This window comes from Lonchura striata, chromosome Z, assembly GCF_050655825.1.
Source record: "Lonchura striata isolate lonStrDom1 chromosome Z, ASM5065582v1, whole genome shotgun sequence".
In the NCBI taxonomy this organism is placed as follows: domain Eukaryota; kingdom Metazoa; phylum Chordata; class Aves; order Passeriformes; family Estrildidae; genus Lonchura; species Lonchura striata.
The window spans coordinates 70030676-70043115 of NC_140740.1; the positions used below are offsets into that span (position 1 = coordinate 70030676).

Here is a 12440-nt window from a genome sequence, read left to right on the forward strand (position 1 = left end):
TCAGAATACTTCTAAATATCACCCCCCTAAAAAATCAAGTCAAAAGACTCTGTGGTTCCAAGTTTGCATGTTTATTAGAGAAAGGACACTTACAAATACTGAAGATATAGTTTATGTTCTGGAAAACCAAAAACCCTCAAGATCCAAGTCAACCCACTCTTCAGGTCCAAAACCCAAAACATTTGAAATTTTAACAGTTTTTACTTATGCTTTTTTCTGTTGTTGTTAAAGCAATTAATGTTTCAACACATAATTGAAATGTTACACTTTTAGATGCAATCCAAAGAATCAATTTTCTGCCCCTCTACTGAAATTCACTATATTTTATGTATCTCTCTTTTGTCCATCTAGATGAGAGGGTGTGTGTTAAGAGCTGAGGGAAATAGTAGGTGAGTGGAATATTCTTTATGCAGTTTAATGAGTGGTTAGTGTGTTTCCCCAGTCTTCTATTATTTTTCTTTTTACACAGCACAAATACTGTTAATCATCATTACACACTGCTGACTCATATTCACCTTGCTTCCTATCAAGACCCACACATCCCTCTCATCAGAGCTGCTTCCCAGTGAGTACTGCTTCAAGGGGTTATGCCATCCCAGGTGGAAAAAAACTCTGCATTTATCCATCTTGACTTTCTTGAGCCTTCTGCCACCCATTCCCCCTCTGCTTGTTGAGGTCTCCCTGCTTGGCAATACTACCCCTTAATTTCCATCAATTTACTGTGTCTGCAAACACGGCAAGTGTCCACTGTATTGTCATGAGATACTGAACAGTACAGGTCCTCAGGATACATCCCTGCAGTTCCTTGCAACTTCTAACCATTATCCTCCGAGTTCAATAATTCATTCTGTAAGGCAGGCTGGTTTGCCACTAAAATTCAGGAATTTCAAAGAACTGTATATTCACAGTCCAAAAGACTTAACACAAATTACAAGCATCTAATCTACTTCCTCACCATTTTGGGAAACCAGCCTGAAACAATCAGTTTCCCTGTATTGCTACTTAAGATCAGGCAATATGCAGGGAAATGAAAAAGGACGAACCAATTACTTTTTATGCTCTCTTATTAAGAAAAGGAAAGCATGCAGATAAAGTATTTGTTCTATATAATAAAATAATTAGGGACAATAAATCTTAAAACAGTAATCCTTCAAATCCTTTCTATTCAGGGGAACCTCCTGAGGATCTCTCTTTTTTAACATAGAACAATGAAGCATGTAGGTAAAGAGTGTGAAGGAATAGCCATGATCTGTGTAGAACATGTCCATCACAACTATGCAGTGAGTGTTTGTAAAATAGAAACTTCTGCCCAAAGGGAAAGGAGAAAGGAACAAGAAAAGGATATCCATAATAAGTCAGCCAAATACTTCTCAAAATGTACTCTTTCATAGAATCATAGAATGGCTGGGTTGAAAGGGACCTTAAAGATCACCTAGTTCCAATCCCTGGCCAGGAACACTCTTCACTAGGACAGGCTGCCCAGAGCTCTACCCAACCTGACCTTGAACACTAACAGGGATGGGGCATCCACATCTTCCCGGGGCAACCTGTTCCTATGCCTCACCACCCTCATACTACAAAATTTCTTCCCAATATCTACTCTAAAACAAACCTTTCAACCTGAAGCCATTGCCCATTGTTCTGTCACTACATGCTCTTGTAAAAAGTTTCTCTGGCTTTTTTGAAGGCTCCCTTCAGATATGAGAAGGTTGTAATTAGGTCACCCTGAGGCCTTCTCTTCTCCAGGTGGAACAATTCCACTTCTCCCAGCCTTTCCTAATAGAAGAGGTATTCCATTCCCCTCAACTATCTTGGTGGCCTCCTCTGGACTTGCTCCAATTGGTCCATGTCCTTTCTGTCCCCTGCCAGGAACCTGGATACAGCACTGCAGGTGGGGGTCTCACGACAGCAGAGGGCCAGAATCCCCCCCTGGCCCTGCTGGGGGGTCAGTTCTTTGGATGCAGCCCAGGACACGTCTGGCTCTCTGGGCCGTGAGTGCCCATGGCTGGGTCAGGTCCAGCCTCTCATTCACCAGCACCCCCAAGTTCTTTTCAGTAGGGCTGAGGTCCATGAGTTCATCCCTAGCCTGTGTCAACACCAAGGATTTAATGCCACAGTTGCTGAATCAAGGAAATGTATCTCATAAAGACCTTGCAAAGAGGACAAGTACTACACTGAATGGTTACATGATTCACTCTGCTCATGCTCTCTTCATGAGTTATTCTTAGTCAGATACTGTTCTTCTGTTTCACATTTGATAGAAACAATACAGCCTGAATAACAACATTTCTCTAGAACAAGGATGTCCCAATATCTCCTGGGATATATCTCCTGTACACCTGAATCATTAACAAAAGATACTTCACACTATTCAGAATATATTTAATATTATTTAATATTATTATGATTATTATTAATATTATTATATTAACTTTAATATAATTCTGTCCTTAGGTCCATTGAATCTTTTAATTTTTGACTTTTCCTTAAACTTTTCCTGAAACCACAGCTGAAGAAAGGTCAAAAACCTAATCTAGAATTTAAAAGTGAACAGTTTAATGTGAAGTAAACTTCATTTCTAAGTTCAAGCAGAGAATTACACTCACACACCACTTCAGCTAACATGATCTCTTTTGTCCAACAAGGTAATCAAGTAGTATGCAAAACATTCCGGTTGTCAAGAATAATCCCTGTTATGAGTTGTGAGATTATTCCCTAAGGCTGTGTATCACAAAAAAAGCAGTCTCTAGCTGTAGACACTGGGAAAAGTAGTACAAAGAAATGCTTAAAAAAATTCTAGGCATCACCTCCACAGATTCATCATCAAAAATCTCAGCAGGCTTCTTGACCACTCAGAATCTATCTTGATTTGAAACAGACTTGTTGATTCAAGAGGAGTTCTCTTCTTCAAAGGAGGTGGCCAGCTCCACTGAGGTCACAAGAGGAAAGTGAGAGATATAAATTCACCTTTTTACTAGTTTTGTTGCCTAGAAGAAATATGCCACTTTTACATCTGTGCAAAAAAGCTGCAGGTAAGGTTTTCAGCAATGAAAATTCTTATTACTAGGATACCTACTGATACAGCATTCAAGTTATTTGAGAAAATGTGTCCAAGTAAATACTGTTAGTATTTCACACACCATCAAAACAATGTCCTCCCAGATAAACCAGAACCAGTCAAAGACACTACAATAAAACAAGGATATTACTTTGGGTAGAAAATTATGCAAGCATTTGTAAAACAAACCACACTGATGAAAATTCCAGACCTAAAGAAGAAGCACTATGAGAACTGTACTACTGGGCATCTATGAAATCGTAACAACAACTGTGATACGATGATTATCACAATATATAGTGAGAGTGATGGTGAGTGAGGAAGTATGGTACATTATTTTCCAAAGTGTCAAAACAAGATACAACTACCAATAACTTTCTTTTTAACTAGATAAAAATTGACAGAGGCACAAGAATTCTTGAAATTATAAACAAAAAAAACCCATGCACTTGTTTCACTCACTATTAGAGAATACTCACTATTTTCTAAAGTGTTTAATTTCTGTGCCTTTTCAAAGCTGTAAAAACAAATATAAGTATGATTTTCTTAAAAAAATCAGAAGTTAAATATAAACGGAAAATCTTGTCCAAAAGAAATAAAAGGAGAAGTTAAAAGAAAAATCTGTACAGTAGCATACATATAATTTTAAAATATATTGCATTCTGAGAATAAAACATGCTAGATATTAACAAAATGAGTAGTAAGATGATAAATATGGATGCATACCATTAAAAAAAGGAAGACAAACAGCAGATCTCGCATGTTACAAGAAAAATACAATAAAAGTATTTAAAAATTAAGAGCAAGTAATCTGAAAAAAAAATCCTTTTTAGGAGCAGGAATGATCATTCAAAAACTTGCAGAACTAAAGATGATAAATAAGAACATGAAAATTTAGGACCATTCTACTACATTCCTTTATAGCTGTATGGGTGAAGACATGAAATTCATTAAACATTCATCCATCAAAAGAAGAAAATTATGTTCACTCTCTATCATTTATATCTACATTCTTACACACCTCCAAAGGCTTAAGCAAAAAAGCATCTTCCTATTGACAGAGTCCTTGCTAAACTCAGACTTTCAAGGGTTTACTGAGGAAAACTAAGATCTAATTCAGTCTCTTATCTTCAATTCTAGGACGGAGAGAATGTAGAGAGAGCATCATTTGATCTACTCTGGTTTGATTTGGTATGGTGAATTTAAATATATCTGCTGGCTCCAAGGTTAAATTGTAAGCAATTATCCTCAAAGACAATATGTCATATTATTCTGGAATACGAAACAACTGTTATCATTTGGAAATAAAACACTCTCCCCAAAGGGAAGAACAGAGGATATATAAAACCAGAGATGGAGCACCTTGCTAGTTAAAATAAATTTAGACGTACCACAGATACTCCAAAATAAGAAACTCACATTCAGAGATGGCTAAACTGCAAGCATGCACACACAGTCATGAGAAACCTTTAGTCCTATTCCATGGCCAAAGCACTGCTATTTCCCTGTGAGACACAAAATCCTGTTCTATATGGTTTAGACATCCTACAATTACAAATTTCAGCTGCAATGTGAATACTACAGAAATGAAAATTAATAATAAGTGGTCAATTATTCTGCATAATGATGTTTGCCTCCCCTATTCAGTCTCATGATCCATTTGGTAATATTTACTATTTCATATATATTTCTGAAATATGAGCTAATGATGACAGACTGTAAGGAATTTTCCTTTTGGTTATCATGAAGATATGAGTAACAGTAACACCAAACAAACACACATGTCAAAAAGGTGCACCAAAAAGAAGTATTTATCATATGTTCTACTAGCTTCAAAGCATGACCACAAAGAGCATATTCTTGTTATTTCCTGTGATTATGCCAACAGCTTCAGGAAATCTTTGTCATAAGCAACAAGATCAATAAATCAAACCTTCAAATATGGCACACAAATTGTTTCATACAAAGTCTCTTTGATATAATACCACAAAGGAAAGAAGTCCAAGCAATTAATACATCAACCCTAAGATGCAACCCTAAGACCCCTGCCTCCCTTTACTTCCTGCTAAGGTTGAAACTAATTATTAGCATACAATCAATTAGTCATTAACAGATAATCATAAGAAACTCAAAATAAATTTCAGATTTGAGACAAATAGTTAATGCTAACATAATGTTAAGAGCTCAATCACATATTAATATTATAGACTAGAAATATATTAATTGCATTATTCTAGATTAAAATAACAAAGACTGCATTATAATTCTAAACTAAATCAATATATTTTATATCATTTATATATTAATTAACAATTAAACACTGAGATTGTTTTTTAAATTTGTAAATCCACTTGCCTGAAATTCAAAGCAATTACTTCTGCATGATCTTTACACAAATTTATGAATACTAGGAGATTTGCCCTGTTCCTTTATTACTAATTGAGAGGAATGACTTGGGTAGTACAAGTGATACAGAATTATTCTTTGATAAATTTAAGAAATGCCAGGGCTAGGTTAACTTTACTTTCTGCAATAAATTGATTATGCATAGAGAATCTATCAATATTTATAAGGAAATCAGAGTTCTTAATTAGGAAGAAAATTCTCTGAAATATTATTTAATCTGAAAAATGGACTTAAATTCATCATCTTAGAATTTATCCACTGTGTTGTCTTCCTCCCAACTCCCTTCAGAAGATAGTAAGTATAAGTATCAGGGGGAACCCTATTGTACCAGCCACAGTACTGACAGTATTTGAATTTAGCATCTTCTAGTTTGAAGCATAACCATCAGCTTATTTAGATATAGAAAAGACTACCCTATTGAGGTCCAACCAGAATTTATTAGCCACGAGGTGCTTCTTTTTTGCAAATATAAAATTGTCTCAGGTTGGAAATAGGGGTATTCTATTCCTATCTGTTAGATGTATGGCCATTATCTTCTGTTAATTGGGCAGTTTTCTTTATCCCTTCCACAACCAATCCGCCCTCCAGGGAGGTATCTCCTGTTAATGAGCCATTGAGTCTCACTGCTGTGACTGATAAAATTACATCACCCCATTGTGAGATGCTCTGCCCAAGGGGAGGAGCCAAGCATTCCTGGATATAATCTGAGATTCGGAACATCAGAGCGAGGAAGACCAGACCCATCTAAAACACCACTGGATCTTCAGAGGAAAACTCACCCTTCAGGATCACTGCTTCAACAAAACCACATCTGCCACTCCAAGAAGACTGCAGCCACCATTTAATGGGACTGCTACCAGCACCCTGACCCACAGGGTGTCAGGTCGTATTCTGACTCTGACAGTAGTTTTTTTTCGTTTGTACTACTACATTTGTATTTTTACTTTTAGTTTGTACTACTACATCTGTAGTTTTAGTTTTTAAGAGTTCTAGTAAAGAACTGTTATTCCTATTCCCCTATCTTTGCCTGAGAGCCTTTTAATTTCAAAATTATAGTAATTCAGAGGGAGAGGGGCTTACATTTTCCATTTCAGGGAAGGCTCCCCTTCCTTAGCAGACATCTGTCTTGTCAAACAAGACAAAAATGTATTTTGATTATCCTATTTTTAACAGATGGGGAAAACTCTGAAAGAATCCACATAGGTCATAATTTTAGAAATTGTTATCAAGAGACATTTGAACTTCATGTAACTGCTGTCTTGACAGTTCTATTTGTAGAAGGCCATGAAACCCATCCCAGACTCACCAAATGCCACTAGCACTAAATGCACTACAATGAAAATCTGCATCTCTCCATTGATACTGTGCTCCATTTCTTATTCTCTTCTCTCTTTCAAGTTAGTAATTCAAAGTATCTTCTCATTTTTTTCTAGTTTTTATTTCAACTTTGGGGTTTTTTTGCTTTGCCTACCAAACAAATCCATGTGCCTACTCTACTTAATAAAAGATGAGTATAATGCACCGAGAGTGTCTACGAAACTACTAGAATTCTAAAATTAAAACCCACCCCCACAACATACCTTCATTTACTTGCATACTTTACTGAGCCAATGTCTTTGCTATTTCCTCGCACTAGATAAGATTGCACTTTTACACAAAATACTGAATTAGACTGGATTCACAGAGATTTCTGTGTGTCTCTGCCAAGTAACCATGTCACACACTAAGTCTTCCTACAGATACAACATCCTCTTTTCTAGTAAAGAAAACTACATGGTATGCTAGTAGTCCAATTCATTTTCAGGAATACACTCCCAGATGATAACACTCATGAGTAAATGTGGGACATGCTAACATTCTATTAACCATTGGTCATCTGTTCATCCCTAAGCAGTCAACAACATAGCTTACTGACAGCAATATCTTAAGGATAGGAGCAGTGTTTTCTGGAGATAAAGAACTGTACGGAAGTTTTAAAATTAAGTAGCAAAACAAAGCAAAGATATTCAGGTAATCTCAGTCACAATGAAAACTTGACATCCTGCAGCTCCACACTTTACTTAGAGGTTATAATACTATACAAATATTTTATTATTTAAAAATTTATTTAGCCAGCTCACAGACTTATTCAAATTGTCAGAGATAACTCATACTCGGCAAGACCTACAGGTTCCAAATTACCTAAAAAATTACTGTAACATGCTCTGATCAATCTGAACACACAATACATAAACTTTATGGTTGCATCTGGCAATATCCTGAAAAATAAAAATTCTGACTTACAGTTAAATCTGCACATTGTAAAAATCATGCACTCTAATTTTGTAATTCACACAGCTGTGGAATCAAAGTATAATATTAAAATTAACCTAGTGGTGACTAGCAGATAAAAAACTAAACCAAATGCACTTCATATGATATGTAGAGATTTTCTGAGTTGGTCAAGCAAATCTTACCCCAGCAGAATTTTAGCATGAACCTCTTTGTTAGTCCTTGAGATTTCTCTCAAAGAGGTGATTTCTGCATCAAACCAAAATCCTCTTTCTTCTGGTGTCTCAACATTGTAGTTAACCATCACCACATCACCCACTTTTAGCTCACTCCACTTCAGAATGGTTCTTGCTCGGGGCCGAAGATTAACTGTGTCCATTTCTATTATGCCATTTTCTGGGTACCTTGAAAAGCAAAACCAACAACACCAATGATTATGACTACTGCAACAGTAAAAAGAAAGTCACAGACAACTTTTTTCGGAAGTAAAAGTTTTTGAATGTTCTTTGGGCATACAAAAACCATAAAATCAGACCTATTTTCCTTTTTAAAATACAGCTTTCCTCTAAATACAAAGTAAGAATTTGTCTCATCTCAGAAGGGAAAAATACCCTCCATGAGTTTTTTTTTAAAAGTAATTCAGTAAATCTATATGCACTTCTCAATAATTTAGTATTATCTGAAAGCACAATGCAGGAAGGAAACTTTTGCAAATTTGAGATGCTTTTCATTTTAACACTACAGTTTTCTTATAATCCTCTCAATACGGCAACTATTACTTGACACTAGAGCCTGTATTTGCACATGTGCTGGAAAAATAGCAGAATAGAGACAGGATCAAAATACTAATTGAAAAAAAAAAAAATAAAAAAGCTATCCTGTAACAAAAAGTTAAAAGATACTCAAGTGAAGTTCCTTTTTCATACTGTGTGCAGGCAGATAATCTCCCACCACTTAGCTAGTACAACATGAGTTCACAGAACAAATTTAACAGGGAAAATGAAATTAAGTCTATTGCAAATAAACAGCTGCTATTAAAATTATTCATTATCCCTTCTTAACAAACAATGCTGAGTCCGATGTATCTAAAGTAATATTTTCATCATGCAATTACTGGCACTTTAACAAGAGCACTCACAGTTAAATTAATATACCTTTATCAAACAGCATTGTTAAATATTAACAGCAAAATCCTACTCTTACTAATAGAAGTGTGGCTCTACCACTTTACAACATGCCTCCACCTGTAGTGAACAAGAACATTTCAAGGTCTTGGGAAAACTGCACATTGCAACTTACTACAGGAAGTAGTAAGTAGTATTAAAACAATTGTCATTAAGAGCATGAGACCGACAACCTATAGACTGAAATCATGATGTCTACTCCTGAACAGTTGACTGAAAGCCCACCAATGAAACTGGACACATTTTAAACAAGTTCATCTTGCTTTGTTTTATGCCTTGTATTTATTTAACACACCAGCTGCTACTACTGATGTGGGGACTGGGGGAACAGGGGAGATCTACTGACAGTTTTGTTTAAAGAAGCTTGAACCGCAATAGTTTAGGAGTGGATGTACCTTCAGATAAACTAATACCTAAGTAAAAAAACGTATCTCTAACTACTTAAAAAGTTAACTACAAAGCTTGTTTTTGCACCAACATTTTTAGATCCTAATTACAAAGTTTTGCATAATAGAAGTTCCATCATATAAAGACAGGTGCTTGCAATCAAGCAATTATCAATACAAGAGTTTCATAGTAACTCTCCATATTTCCTAAGGTTTTTTTTGCCCATGTTGTTTCCAAATTCAGTGCATACTGAAAAGCTAATATTTGAGGTTTTGCCTTTATGCCATGCAACAATTCACCTAAAGAATTAGAATATTGTTCTACTATTTTAATTATTTTAACTGTTACAATTCACAAAAACCATGACTGATTCACCTACAGGTAATAAGACAAAGAAAAAAAACAGCTATAGAGATCATGCCTACTTGAATGCCTAAATAACATCACATTATTGTACAACAGGCTACTGAAATCTTAAGACAGCTACGTTTGACCTACTAATCAGTTCCAAAAGTTTTACAGAAAATCTTTCCTAAGGGTTGCAGAAGACAGCAAGTAGAACATAGCAAATAAAGACTCAGTTTACTTGAGCTCTGAAACCAAAATAGTGCATAAACATCAGGAAACTAGAGAAGATAGATCAAAACCAGAAACCATTTATGCATACAGTGAAATAATCAAACAAGAAATACACATGGAATCATAAAAATAACAAATAAACATTATAGATATTCCCATGTCACTCTTAAAAAAAAAAACTAAAATACTTGACTTAAAAGAGCTGACATTCATAGAAACTTAACCTTGATCAGAAAAATCTATTCTCTCCTGAAAGTAAAATGTCTTCAGCTTCTGTTTCCCTGGACGAGCTTTGGACAAGATTTTTCCCTAAATTCAGATTCATATTATCTTTCTCACCTCTATACAACTCAGATCCTTCCTATTGTAATGATGAGGAATTTCAAAGACTGTCATCACTATGTCTCTACTTTTGTTCCTGGAAGAAGTTAATGAAAAAACCCAAGCAAAAAAATATTGCCTATCAGTTATCAAAAGACACGCCCAAAATCCACTTTTATAAACAGAAACTGTTTTCCAAAAGAAGAAAATAAAGGCTGACTTTCCACTGAGTGAATTTTCCTTCTAATCAGTTGGTCACAAATGCAAGCTAACAAACTCTAGAAAAAAACAAATGAGATTTATTTTGCCACATTTTGCCTTTTGCAAAGGATTACAGATATTGAATATTTTTACTGCTGTACACACGGAGAAATGTCTTCATGGTTGCTGATGAATGCTAGCAGCTATTCATATTAATCCATACCCTTCATCTTAGTCCATAACTGATACTTCAGGCAAAACAGCAGAAGCAGTACTTGCCACAAGTTTTTGAGTTAGGCTAAAAATTGCAGTCAAACTCTGTATGTTAAGCTCAGTACCACAATTCATTATTATACTAATAAGTAAAGAGTACTTTCACAGTAAACTTGTGCCCTCAAATCTGTCTAATGCCACAATTTACCTAAATATGAAAAAAAATCACGCTCACATTAGAAAATTCTACTACCTCACATTCATTTTCCTAAAGTTTAACATGCCATTTGTAAAAATCACATATTAATTAAAAATCTAATTTCTTAAATATGCAAGAATAATATTTAAGCATAGATCACAAGATAGGAATGTAGATAAACCAAAATATAAAGAGAAGAAATATGGTATTTTAACCTCAAGAATTATGTGAAAATTAATTCTTGCCATTCTGGGAAGATTTAATAAAGGACTACTGTGAGACATGAACACATGCTGAAAGTGTTTTCTCATTTATTGAGTTACTTGTAAAATCCTAAGATCAGTCTCAAGTGAAAACATTTTCACAGCAATGTTTTAATTTGACTACTATAAATTTGTACAGTTGAAATGAAGATTATATGGCACAATTAAACCTTTACATTTAAAACAGCAGTGGACAGTTTCTTGGTTTTCCATGGTTTTAGGATATTTGGCAACTAATACTGAAAAAAGGAGCTGTACCAGCAAGCATAATCATAAGAATTTAATGAATATTGCCCATAGGATGTCTCTATTTACCTCTAATTTAATTCTTCCTTGTAGTATTTCTAACAGTAGCATATCAAGGACTTGAGATTTCCTATCTTTGTAGATGGTCTCCATAGCAATGAATTATTCATGAAGTAAAAATTCCAGTATTTCTTAGCTATGGCCAGATGGCTGTGGCTTCTAAAATGCTCAAAAGTAGTAGTTCAATATCAGAATAAAATCAACCCTGCTCAATTTACAGAGACCTTGCAACATACCCTCTAACACTCTTCCCAGCTGTTACTAGAACAAATAGAACTGGAAAAATAAAATTCTGGGAACAAAAGTAAAGACTTCCCCAACCACTCTCCATACTAGTACGGTAAAGAATGTTAGTGCACATGCACAGATTTAAATATTATTTTCCAATACTAGTAAAATGAAAGTATAATCAATTTTCTCAATCATAAAATTCAGAAATTAGTTATTCCAACTGCAGAATGAAGGAATAAAAGGGCAAAAACAAAAAAAGAAAAAGAAAGGAATAAACTCTTGGAAGAGGCAAATGTGACTAAGAAGGTAGAACTGGATAAAAACTAGACTGCTACCACCCCACTCCCTTATAACCTGAGGAAATAATCAGCCCAGTTTTGCTGTACTGTTTGAGAAAGCCAACACTGTTTCAAAAAGCACTACAGTGTAAGCTACAATTATGAATGGGGAAAAAAATCACTGGGGTAGTCAAGCTGTGCACTTGCAAAAAGAACAGTAGGTCTGATAATTTATTACAAGAAAAATACGACATCTATTTCAAAAGACAGACTGGATGGAATACTGAATATTAAAGATAAAAATGGGAAAACATAAACAAGATTTTGAGAACTTTACCTAACAACAAATAATTAAAGAATTAAGCAGCTTAAACACTGAGAAACCATATTAAAAGCCTGAAGAGAACCATCTTAGCTTCCTATTTACTTCAATTCTAAGTTTCCAGAAAAAGAAACTTCTAGTCTTACACGACTGTGCTGTGTAGACAACATGGATACTCTGAAAGGAGACAATCTGGAAATAAGAGTATCAAAACAGAAGTT

General features: G+C 34.9%; 1 protein-coding gene across 10 annotated transcripts in view; it reads right to left on the reverse strand.

Annotated features, from left to right (window-relative positions):
- UHRF2 (ubiquitin like with PHD and ring finger domains 2) overlaps window positions 1-12440 on the reverse strand; it is a 76201-nt gene that overhangs the window by 40027 nt on the left and 23734 nt on the right. For all 10 annotated transcript variants that reach the window (XM_021531690.4, XM_021531689.4, XM_085567388.1 and 7 more), the window contains exon 4: window positions 7921-8139. In XM_021531690.4, the coding sequence (XP_021387365.1) occupies window positions 7921-8139 (219 nt within the window). The remainder of the gene's footprint in view (window positions 1-7920; window positions 8140-12440) is intronic.